Genomic DNA, 13,126 nt, shown 5'->3' on the forward strand with positions numbered 1-13,126 from the left:
AGCATTTACAGCCACTTTCACCGCCTGGCTGTCTCAGTCTCAATTCTGACCATGCCTCCTACCCTGGCTACTCTCTACATGACTGTCTGGATGACAAGAAAATATTCTTCCCCATCATTTAGAGAAACGTCTTTGAGTCAGCCCTCTCTATACATCTTCACAGCCAGATGTTATCTTACTCCCATGGAGCAGTCTATCTCCAAGACATCACTTTTCCTCACTCTCCATGGACTCCTACCTCAGTTCTCATTTTCTTTCAACCCAGCTCTGCAAACCCCTTCCTCCTGAGGGTGACCAAGGCAGCAGGACCTACCTCTCCATCCTAGACCCAAGTCAGCCCATATCAGCCCTGAGTGGCCACTACACAGTCTGAACCTGTTGCACTCAAATCATGAGGCACTGGAGCTTCTCTCAGAAATGATGCAGATGATGCATTTTTATTAGTCTTCTCAGAAATGGCCAAACTAGTTTAGCCTGAACTTCTTTTAATAGAGGCAGCCTGAACAAGACACTCACTATGAAAAACTGTAGTGTGAATAGCTAACTTCTAAATTAAAATGTGGGTTTATGACATGAAGTCTTTTTTAAACTAGGTACTAATCAGTTCTATGTTAGGTATGACACCAGGTAATTAATTATGTTCTCATTAACAGAAGTTCTCACCCCATGCACCCAAATAAAGTAGTAGCAATGCAGAATACTGGATTGATGCATTTTAAATTATGATTTTGAATTTGAGGAACTGTTTGTTCTAGCTTTAAAGTTTAAAATATTTTCTTGATGGACTTAAGTTCATAATTCTGCTTCTATAGAGCAAAGTCCAGCTCTATTATACTTGTAACTAACTGTCACACAAGGGCCTTCTTGTCTCAGTGGACAGTCTCTACTTTGGCTCCTGGGGCTTGTCTGAATGTTCTTCTGCAAAGGACGTCAGCTCTCCACAGACCAAATTATACAAACAGTGACTATATTCCAACCAGTTTCTTGGATGAGAAGTCCTGATGATAAAAGATTTAAGAAACCTCTTGCATATATAGTGAAACAGATTCCGAGCCATGCATAAGGAGATTTAAAAGGATTTCCATCATGGCTTGCTATGTATTTTGTACTTAGCAACAATCTCTAGGATAAGCATGTTTCAGTACTTTGTTTCATCAGCACATGATGCATCCAGTTATCCACTGGAGATAAATTCCCAGTCATTAATCTAATAAAGTTTTATGAAACCAAGGCCAGCACTGGTTTGCACAGACACTAAAGAAAGCATTCAAGAAAATTAAAATGCGGTCATCACTCTTACATTTTTAACCCTACATTTCATGGTAAGATCACTAAATGACATTTCTTAAATTCTTTCTTAATATGGCACTCTTTCCGAGTGCCATATGCTATCTCTGTAGTTTAAGTTTCAACTCACTTTTCACTTGAAAATTTTCCTTAAAAAACTTATGTACATTTATAAGATTATTAAATAATAATTAACAGTACTGTTCAGATGTAAGCTATCATTTAATTGCTTCAAACTTAAAAAAGAAATCCCTGTCACTGTGATTTCTACAGTCTTTTTAAAACAATTCTTTCACATACAGTTATCAGAACAAGGTAATTAGAACTTCTGGGAAACACTGTCTGTTACAGTGAAAAGCAGATTCTCAGCACAGACATATTACTATTTTGTTACCATCCACCATGTAAAATGTTCACTTAGCTCTGAAAGTGCTGAAAGTGCAAATAACTCCCAAGGTATTCTGATTTTCAGTCAAGAAACAGCCATAGACTTACAGTTGTGAAACTGTTCAAAGCCTTTACTGAGTAAACCCCTTTACTGTTTACACACTGACTGTGGCATGAGTCAAAATAAACCCAGACTGCAGGCAGAAAGGCAGCATTCCAAACTGTGTTTCTCCACAGTTTTTAATGAGCTTTTCAAAATTAAACACAGAGGTGTGGAAAAAAAAAAATCGAAAGGTGGAAATGTTGTGATAATGTACTGCTTTTGGCCAACACACACAATCAAAGGCCAAATTCAGACATCTGTGATGGTTAATTGAATTACTTCACTTTTATTTTGAAGTGGGATCTGAATGATTCTGGAGATACTTCAGTGTCAGTTTTAAAGTTATTTTGTAAAAGATAAATCTGATGCATAAGCCACAGGCTTCAGAATGATACAGTTCAACCTTTAAAATCTTTGTCTCACAGAGATATGGAGCACATGTTGCTATTTTCATCAGTGAAAAGCAATCCACTATGTTTAATTAAGTAATCCCCGGTTACAAGTATTCTTGGAGGAGAGCACCAAAAGCAAAATATGCTGGCCTGGCTGTATTTTGTTTTCCTGGCAAGGGAAGACCATGCTTCTGGAATCAGCATTTATTTGCATTACTGTACTTTCTGTTCAATGACTTCACAAGTTCCAGAGCACACAAATAAGCAGACCAACGCATCATATTTGAATATCGATGGAATAGATGTTCCACATTTGAGTAAGGCCCATCTTGCATTAAATTAACATTAATGAGATTTTTCCCCTCCTAATGACTGGGCAACAAATCTGTTTTCTTAGTTTGAAAATCCTGTAAATATTTCTGAAGAACTTTAAATTCCAGTCCCTCTCTCTCCCTTCCAAGTATGGCAGTGATGGCATTAGAACACTATAAACTTAAAGCTGTTCTTAAAAGGGTTTTGTAATTCATTAGAATTACTGACATTTAGAGTTGCACACACCATGCATGCAGTATCCAAAAGCATTCATTTTGCAGGCAGTTTGGAAAGCTGCCACACTGAAGGACAAAGCCATAAAACTGCACTTATTCCTAGGGAAGAGGAGATACGAAATGTTAAAGCTTTTTTTCTTTTGCCATTTAAGATTGTGGACTCGCACTAGAGGAGTTAACTGATGGATGGATTAATGTTAGATGATGTCAGATGGGGCCATTGTGATTGCTTTTATGACCAAACTGGTAATGCTGAGGCTGTAGTTCTGTAAAAAACACCCTGCCACACACCAGCAAGTCTTGCTCCCTCTTTTTCTCTACCTATCCCTTCTCCTCCTTCTGCAGCTGGCTGTGGGGTCCTGCCCCATTCTTCACACCTACTGTGAACTTCATTATGGTTTTTCACTGATTTAATTTACTAACCCAGAAAAGGACTATCAAGACCCTTTCTGTGGGGTGAGCCAGTTGAACTGGTTTGTGGAAGAAGCCCATAAACAACAAAGATGAGTTAAATGTGAGCATGTAGCTGAGGGCAGACCTGTCTTTGGAGTAGTGATAAACTAATAGATTCCCTTACGTTATCCCTTTCAGCCATACCCACGTTACAGGGTGATGCACTGAGGCCAGCATGAGGGTCTGTATAGAGCACTTTGTTTATACACACAGCATTCTGTTTGTATACACAGCTGTCCACCAAGGTAAGAAAGGAGAGTGATGGAGTGCACCAGCATTGCTTTGCTGATACTACTTCCAAAACGCAGTTCCTGAGTGGGAATTGGTGCTGCAGTTGTACGTGCAGAGGGCTATAGCCAGCACAGTTCTGCTTTCACATGCCTAACTTGGGAATTAGGAAAGAAAGCAAACAAAGAGGAATAATAAAAAATATGCCTATGAAATCCCTTTCACTAAGATTCCTGCCACTCTCCTCTCCCACCTTTCTTTTAAATAAGTTCCCCAAAATTACTTAACCCAGTAAAGTATTTTAATGAAAACCCCATACTTTTGTGTGCTTTTTTGTTGTGCTTTTCCCAGGTACTTTCTATTACATAGGAAGGGTTTTGTTTCAAAATGCAGTGTGACTTTTATTCACCTACCTGCATAACGCCTCAATAGCATCTCTGTCCAGAAAGTCATGCTCTCGCTTGACTAGAGCAATGTCAATTGGAAAAAGGAGATCTGCAAGAAAAGAAACAGATCAAAAATCAAAGTGACGCTCATTCCAGTGATGCGTTATTTCAAACAACCAGCTGCCTGCAGCTGAGCCCATCAAGATGCCAGTGACTGGTGCTTAGGTAAACACATGCTATCACCTCAAATGCCAGAGGTGCTACCTTTTCATCTACAAATTTTTGACATGCAGCCTTGATAACTGGGAGTTCATACACAGAATAGAGGAAAAATTATTAAAGCAGAGGTGAAACAACGGGAGATGGAAAAAGGCAAATGCAAACTTCCCTACCAGACATCCAAAGTGCAAACTAATTCATGCTAGCTTTATTTAAAATAAATACGCAATCTCCATCAAAATACTAATATCTCGCACTAAAGAAAAAAAGGCCAGTAAATGCCAAAACTCTGTGAAAGAATGAAAAAAAAAGCCTTGAATCTCCTTAGCTGTTCATCAAGCTATTTAAGTTTGACACTGTTTCATTAATGAGATATGGCTTGAAACTAAAGCAAGCCAAGCTGCGTGGAGACCATACTACCTACTTTCCTTAGGAGATTATTTAGGTAAACAACTGGGAGAGTGAGGGGGAGGAAACAATGTTGGCAGAGAGCTGAAAATTTACTACAGCTCTGAAGCAGCAAACACATATATATCATTTACTGTACTCCACAGATTCCTGACTGTCATACAGGTCCTGATCTGGCATTCCTTGCACAGCTAAGACTCCCACCCAAAGCTGCTGGTTCTTCAGAACACCCACAAATACAAGGTCAATCTATGAGCAGACTGATGCAGTTGCACACAATTTTTCTGATCCAAGGAACTATCTACTAATTTTTTAATTTCTATAGACTGGGAAGAATGAATTGAAATGAGGAAAATAATTAAGACTGATATTAATTTCTAGAAAGGTACTTTCTATACTAACAGAAAGTGAACTCTATGAATTTTATGAAAATAATTCATTTTCTATAACAACAGAAATTAATTCTATGTCCTCATTTTCATAGCATCATAGAATGGTTTGGGTTGGAAGGACCTTAAAGTTCATCCATTTCCAAGGCCCCTGCTATGGACAGGGACACCTTCCACTAAACCGGGTTTCTCAAAGACCCATCCAACCTGGCCTTGAACACTTTCAGAGACAGGGTATCCACAGCTTCCACAACTGCCTCAGGGATACAAATTATGACATATTCTGCAAAATGCTAAAAATTCTGTATTTTCTACAGAAAACTGCAGTTTTAGCAAAGCAAATGGCAAAGGTTCACTGTTTAATCTCCCATATTAAATGTACACTGTGTGGGAACACACCATATAGGCAACTTCTCAGAACTCTTGTACTATATCCAATTGATTCACAGGTCTCCCCTTCACTGTTTTAACTAGAAAGTGCAAGTAAATAGGGTGAGCACATCCAACCCATATTTTTCCGCAGCGCTGATGTAAGTTTTTCCACTGGGAAACTCATATCTTTAAATGTCCACAAGAGAATGTGTGAGAACTTAAGTGAGAGAGGTGACTTGAAAGAAGCTGATAGTCTGCATAAGATCCTTTTTTTAATGCTTAATCTATGCCATTGCTGGCTTTGTTGTTGCTGCCATCAGGGGGACTTGCAAAGGACAATGGTATATTGTTTTTCAGTAAGGACAGCTGTCCTTTCAATGGGTATGACTGGCCTTGCTCTCACTGCTTCGCTCTCACCTCTGTGGTCCTTTTGATGTTAGGCAGGACATGCTGTTACAATAGAAACTTCATGTAAGTTTAGAATCTCTAGGTAGGGCAATGGTCCTACACAGGTAGGACATGTAATTTATTAGGGGATTTATGTCTCAGCATTATAAAAAACCCACAAGCCCACATATTCAGCTGAGAGTTTTGTCTCAGTTGTAACAAAGACTGGAACTACAGTTCCAGCTACATATTCCAAGAAAATCTTGGCATCTCCATTAGCACAGAAAAAAAAAGAAGGAAAGAAAATAAGAAAAAAAAAATAAAAGGAAATTTAATTTCTGAACAGGCAAAGAAAAGTTTTGCCAAGTGCAGCTTTTGAAAGTGCTATTATCATCTCATATTGCAAATGCAGCTGCAAATCAAAGCTAAACAAGATCATTTTTCAAGAAGGTCAGCTCAGCATTTGCTGTAATTTTCAGCAGTTATTCACTGTAATAATGAACTTTCTATGCTCGTTCTTACAAGCAGCAGCTGGAGTTTGCTTCGTAAAAATGAGGAGTCAGTTAAGAGTGCATGATAATTTCACTCCAGTGAAAGTAATTTTAAGTGGTGTGGGGGCAAGTAATATAGAACAATAATATAGACATATAAAAAGCATGTCACACTTTTAAACAAACTTCTATAGGCTACTCTGCATCAGTGTAAGAACTGTATGCCAAACCTGCAGGTTTCCAGTAGGTTGGAGAGGCAATGAAGAAAACAGTTCTCATTAAGCAAAACCTTGTAAAAGCAGACACACAAAATGAATGCGTCCCAGAGAAGGACAAGTGACTGCAGGAGGCAGCCACTCCTCTGAGAAGCAGCTGCACAACAACAGCTTGTATGTTCTTTTTCTCTTCATAGTAAGCCTAAGTCTAACTCCAACCCAAACCATTCTGAATGGTTTGGGACACACAGGGTTTGGGACACAGGACTTGGGAATCTGAATGGTTTGGGACACAGGACTTGGGAATCATGAGGCACACAGCTGTACCCATGCATATGCAGAATTTCCTACTACTGTTCCATTAGGAGAGCTGGCCAGTGGAGCTGTACACAGCTTTTGTACTTCTCCAAGACTAGGCTTGGAGTAGCAGTGGCTGACTATGTTCCTTTCTGTTTTAATCAGAGGGAACATACCACATTAATAACCTTTACATTTGTGCTATGATGCTGTTTCGAAGATTCAGGCTAAAACAGAAACCTGAAACAAATTCAAAACTCCAGCATGCTTCAGAATCTCATTGTGTTTGGTACATCTCTGTGTGGTGGGTAGCAGAGAGCAGCCCAGTCCCTTAAAGTCATCTTATGAACTGGAACTTCGGTGGTGTCCCTGAATCTCATTTACTGGTGAATAGTACATCTCCTTGTCCAAAAGTTGCTGGGGGAGGATTGAGTTCAGGTGCCTACCTTCATAAAGCTGTGCATACTGTGGGAACCCAGCAGCCCGCAGCCAGTCACAAGCTTCCTTGGCCTCGATTTCTGAAAGAGGACAGAAACAAATCACCCTCTGATTAGTGATCTGCAGAGATAAAACTTCCTCTCCACCGCTTCTACTATCTCCACTGCAAAATAAGCACAAAGGTTTCCAGAAACTTTGAGCTGAGACACACATTTGCTTATCCCAGTTTGCTTTTCTTCTCACTATCAAACATATCTTAGATTCTAGAAAGTCACTGACACTCAGCTTCTATTTATCAACAGCTCATCATTTTAACAGTAAGAGAAACAGGCACTAATAAAAACTGCAGCAGTTATGGATTATCCTGTACAGTATTTGTTAACACTAGAAAAAACAATCTGCAATCAACATGAGCAGCGCTTGTTCAGCAAATCTTATGGTCCTCTTGGCACAACTACTTTGTCTTGACAGAATTCCTTGCAGAGCTCGCATTACTGTGCACTTTAACACCTTGTAGATAGTACTGACAGACTCAAGTCCAAGAACAACTGACACACTGTACTGCAGCTCACTCAAGCACATTTTTACTACCCAACAAGAACCTAGTTTCATTGAAAGTCTATGAGGTATTTATGAGTTACTTGGTGTATTACAGGAAGGTTTCCCTCACACTGCCCAAAACAGCATGCCACAGAATGAAATTAATCACACACATATATGTTACACAGAAAGAAAGGAAAATTAGTCTGTGAATAAATCACATATAAATTCATCTGCTACTTAATACAAGTAGAGATAAAGAACATGTTATCCTATTAGCTCAAACTAGGAAAATATAAAAGGTACCTAGGGTATTCTCCAAGTGTTGAAGAAATGGATTGGGCTAATTATGCTCTTCAAAAAATTCAATAAAGTGCTACTGGGAATTTAGCTCCCTCCTTACAACTGATCAAACAAACAATGAGAAATCAGAAAGAACTAAAGTTTGTCTGGCTTTCATTATATTCACTGTTCCTGATGGACCAGGAAACAAAAGCTTCATTATGCACAACTGAGTACACAATTTTGCCACCTACTTGGAGAGGATACTATGGCTACCTGCTGCAGAAGCCATGCACAAAGGGGCCCTCTCAGAATTGCTCCAAATACAGGTTACTGCATACATGGCATTGAAAAGCCAAACACGGTGTAAGTAAAATATCACGAGATTTTGTCGCGCTATGAAATATTCCCAGTGAGATATAGGTACACAAAATTGGACAAAATGGCAGGCACATTTTAGTGTCTCCAAAACGATGGCAACCCCCCTCTCATTTTCCAAATTGCTACAATAGTGTTAAAATATTTGTGCTTTGCCAGACTACTTTGCTAAGAAACATATCCAAACCAAAGGGTTAAGGTAAGCCAAAACACAACAGTCCAGATAAATAAACACCTAAAAATCCACTCCTGTTGAAGTCAGGACAAGCAGGCATTTATGCAACTTGTGTTTGCTTCACCTCTGGGTTATGGGACCACATGAGAACAAGCACGTACAGTCATATTGACTTAGCTACTGATTAAGAAAAGGCATTCTTCAATTCCAATTGCAAACTGTTACAAAGTTTTCCTTAAAGTAGTATTTGAATTTCAGTATGCTAAGGAAATATGTAGGAAATTTAATAAAGAAGAAAAAAATATTAAACTTGTACGGCTAAAGCAAGAACAAACAAGACGATAAATTAATATTTCAGGAGCAATTAAAGTAGCAAAGCAAAAAAATCTGCAACTAATTTTTAAGAGTACTTAAAATAAAATGCAGTATCTTATAGGTCACATTCTGCAGAACCGCTTGGATTGAAAGAAAATTTTGCTTGATTTAAAACCTGGGAAAAAAATGATCCCAGATAACAAGCATTTGGCAAAAAATGCTGCAGTGCTTTTGGCAAAAGATGCTTGCAGCGCAATTGAAAAAAGCGTCAGATTCCTTACTACTACAGGCACTCTTCAATGTGTTTAAATATTTGTTCACAGGTCCTTTACTGAGCACCCCAGGTGTATTTCTGTAAATTATTTCTAGAGCTAGAAAATTATGAATATGCATTCACTGGACTTTTTTCACCACTCTCTACAGAGGCTTTGTGTATCTTTTCTGCAAACGTATATGCCAGTTATGTTAAAGTTACATTTTATGGGCATCCAGCTGTCACGTGCCTTTGGAATTTTCAGAGCATATTTGCTTTCAAAATACCTTTGTGAATGCCCCAAGAAGTTTAGGCAATGAAACACCTGAGTTTTTCCTATCTGTCCACAAGAATTGCAGAGAACAATAAAACACAAGTGCACCTATCCACCCTGATTAGGCTATGTAAATGCCTAGAGTTGGGTACAAGACAGTGCTAAGTGTTTAAAAGCCACATTTGCCCCAATTTCATAGGGCAAGTTGCAAGTCCTGTTGCAAGTCCTGGAAGGGCAAAGGGTTGGAAGTCCTGTTGCAAGCCCTTGCAAGGGTGAAGGGTTTGGAGTACTATCCTGAACAAGGGGCCAGGGAGTGCCCTGAGACCAGGGCTCTCTTCATCTCATCTCCACCCACACAAAGCATGGTTAAGAGAGGGACATGATGGGTACTGGTGACAGAGTGGAGGTGGGACCTAAAAGAGTAGCTCCTTTTGTTCAACTCAGGATTCCTCCTAGACTGTACTCCTATGTGGTGTGACCAGACAAAGGGAAAGGTAATTTTTTAACCCAGCTTCCCTATCTGAACCTTGCTGGCTACTGAGGAGCCAGAGTATGAACAAAACTGTGTATGTGTGTGAAATTCAGGCAGATCAAAAATATAGTCAGAGGGAGAATCCAGCCCAAGGTACACTGAATAAGCTGCATAGAAAGCCGAGTACACTGAACGAGCTTTCTCACAAATAAGAGATACAAATTTGAACAGCTGAGAGCTTGTCTAGGTAAAAAGTTCATTACTGCAGCTTAACTGTGTTTGAGAATAATACACACTGGTTAAACCTGAAGTTCTGGCCAAATCATTTAAACTACCCTAGAGGAAGAAGCCCATTCCTACAGTTTCAAAATTCCAGCTCAGCAGCACTAGCCCTGGGACTATTGGTTTGCTAGCTGCCAGTTTCATATCCAAGTGGACATGAGAATATTTATGTGCAAGTCCTTGTCTTCCTGATCAATGGCAATCAAGATAGTAAGAGATAAAAGAAAGAAGAACAGGTCTTTCAAAGTCAGATTTTCCAACTACTTCTAAAAACATTTAGAAGGGACAGAGCATTCAATAGCCTTTGTTCAGTATCCCAGGGGACATAGGTTACAGATAATTATCTGAGCTAGGAACTCACTGTCAAGCACAGCATTTGCTTGGCTGGGGCCAGCTGATAGCCACAGGGAGGAGAGGAAACTTGCAGAGGAACTCTACACTGCTTTCCAACCTATTTTAGGAAAGTCCTACTTCAGCCACAATTTGCAAAGCAATTTCTGATGAAGACCTGGCAGCTGAACTGATAAGCTGCTGCAGGCAAAGGACTGGTCTCACTCCCTCCTTCCCACTCCATCCCTGAAGTGCCACTTCCTTTCTGAATCAAACACCCTTGCCAGTTAAAACCTTTACAATAAACTACCATTCAGTATACATTCCAAGCAAGAAATGTATGTGCAGCTTTTCAGATGTGCATCCTGTGCCCTCCCCCAGCAGCAGGAGGTTCTTGTACAAAACACTGCTGGAAAGAAAGAAATTGTGCTATTATTTCCAAATGTCCTGATAAAACAAAACAAAACAAAACAAAACAAAACAAAACAACCAAAAAACCCAAAAAACCTCTTGGAAAGTAGAACAAAACAAATTAAAAAAACCCCACTCAAATTCCCCAAAACTCCAAAAAGTACAATGAAGTCTTTATTCTTGGTGTCCTGTAAGCAAACAACAGGCAAATGCGTTAAGGAGGAAACAGGAAATTTTTATTGGAAACAGCTTTATTTGTTAGTCTGTTTTACAAAGCAGTCCTCCATGCTCAAATCAAGGGTAGGAGTTCCTTTTGTGTATGGTTGGGAACCATTAGTCCTTATTTACCCACTTCCAGAGGGATTAGGAGAACTCAATCCTTCTCCAGAGTAGTAAATGAAAATGGGAAAGTCTAGCTTCCTTTTTTGTTAAACTTTGGTTAATCTTGGTTCCTGGCCTTGTAAGTTTGCAAGTTTAGACCTTCAGAGTAAAAATATCTCAATTAACACCTTGTTTGAAACTGCAGTTGCAGAAGGGAGAACTGTAAGATGTAATCTTTTGTTTAATGATACCCTTCTCTCCCATAGAAAAGAAAAACCACACAGTGATGCTGCAATAACATTCTTTCAGAAAAAAATCATCATAGCAGTCCAGTTAAGACAGCAACAACATTTACTTCCATTCTTCTTTTTTGCTTCCATGAAATAATGGGCACTTTAAACACTAGCTCTTTCAGGGTCTTCAGGACAAGGTGCAAAGCAGATGTATCTTTGTACAGTCATGCATTGACTCAATTTTCACCTAAGTGCTAAACATCTTATGAACAGTTTTCCAAGCAGATGGTTTCCTCTTGCCTCAACTCAGACACCTTTACAATCATATTAGCACCTCCACACATCAGTTCTACTCATCTCACCTTTTGGCTCTGTTAAGAGAGCAGCTTGTAAAAATCTGTTGTGAGACTGGTAAAATCAGCACTGTCAAAATCAAATTTAAGAAAAAAAATGGGCTTCACTTCTGAAGGTTCACTTCAATGTCATATATAACAACTGTTTTTTTTGAGCTTCTTAATTGCATATTGGTCTTAATTATTAAGTAAGTTATTCTGGTTGAAATTCACTATTTGACTTTTCTTTCAGAAGAGAAAAAAAAAAAAAAAACTTGTAGAAATTGAATACAAAATCATCTTCCTGAATTAGCTTGCAGGAGAGATTCTTCCATACAGTGCAGAGAATGATTCCAGATTTTCATGAAAGCTGGAAATGAACACACTATCTCCTTACTTTAATGTCTAAAACTCCATACACTATCTGCATGTTTGCTAAGGAACAGAGAAGCACATGGAGCACTCAGAGCACAAACGATTCTTCCCCATCCAGGACTAATGGTCCAATTTAATGGCTGCAAATGGTTGGCACTCTCTTTTTCTGTCTATATCAGAAATTGCCTCTCCCTACACCTCATGTCTCTCTGAAACTTCTGGTGCTTTGCAAAATTTTTGTTCAACTCAAAAGCACTATCCTGAGCTATTAAGAAATTTGAGATCATTCAGGATTGTATTTTTTAAGACCAGCTGTGGTATATGTGAGAAATACTCTTCTTTGGATAGAATTCCACTGCCCAAGTACAAGCAATCCTTTTTCCTAGTGCTTGACTTGAATCCCTGACATGTGAATTGTGGTCCCAGCATTAGACCTGATCACACTATCCATCCACTCAGTCTATGGATACATGAACACAGATGTGAAATCTGAGACAAACCGGGGAAATAACTGCACTGTGGCAGCTGTCTACAAATGAGCAGTCCAGGCATTGAAAATGATAAATCAGCTCTGTGTAATGTCATATGCCTGCAGCCCTTTAAAGTTGGGACAGTATGACTGACTTCCTAAGAGTAAGCCTGTTATGTGTCCAGGGCCTCAGATGGTTTTCACTTTGAAGATATGAGACTGTTGCTTGAAAATAATTAAATTCCTTCTCATAAGCCTGTTTTTTCTCAAACTTGTATCGTTTAATATTCCTTAGGCAGTATCATTAACTTAGTGCTCCACACCTTTCAAGAAAGCAGCACATAGCAAGGACTAAAGAAAGCAAAAATATAATTAATGAAGAACAGCATTTTATAAAGATAATGCACTCAAACACAAACTTGGGAAGTCTGTCAATAAACGTTCAACCACTAAAAATGACAGCATTCTGAAAATCCCATTAAAAGCTCTTGCCAAATTTCTAACACACTTGGAATTTCTTCTATTTCTAAGAGAACAATCTAATCTTACACAACTGCTCTAGAATAACAGTCTGACACACTCAGATTCATGTTGGATGCATTTCGAGAAGAAGCAGTGAGATCAAGAGAAATATAAAGCACGGCTTTTGAACTGAGTATGCGCTTGCAGGTTTTGAAGTGAAAG

The 13,126-nt window shown here is 39.0% G+C and overlaps 1 protein-coding gene across 3 annotated transcripts in view; it reads right to left on the reverse strand.

The window, feature by feature from the left end:
- DLC1 (DLC1 Rho GTPase activating protein) overlaps positions 1–13,126 on the reverse strand; it is a 219,090-nt gene that overhangs the window by 18,320 nt on the left and 187,644 nt on the right. For all 3 annotated transcript variants that reach the window (XM_053940600.1, XM_053940599.1, XM_053940601.1), the window contains 2 exons: positions 7,009–7,080; positions 3,812–3,893 (listed from right to left, as the gene is read on the reverse strand). In XM_053940600.1, the coding sequence (XP_053796575.1) occupies positions 3,812–3,893; positions 7,009–7,080 (154 nt within the window). The remainder of the gene's footprint in view (positions 1–3,811; positions 3,894–7,008; positions 7,081–13,126) is intronic.

The sequence above is a fragment of the Vidua chalybeata genome, chromosome 4 (assembly GCF_026979565.1).
Source record: "Vidua chalybeata isolate OUT-0048 chromosome 4, bVidCha1 merged haplotype, whole genome shotgun sequence".
NCBI classification, from domain to species: Eukaryota; Metazoa; Chordata; class Aves; order Passeriformes; family Viduidae; genus Vidua; species Vidua chalybeata.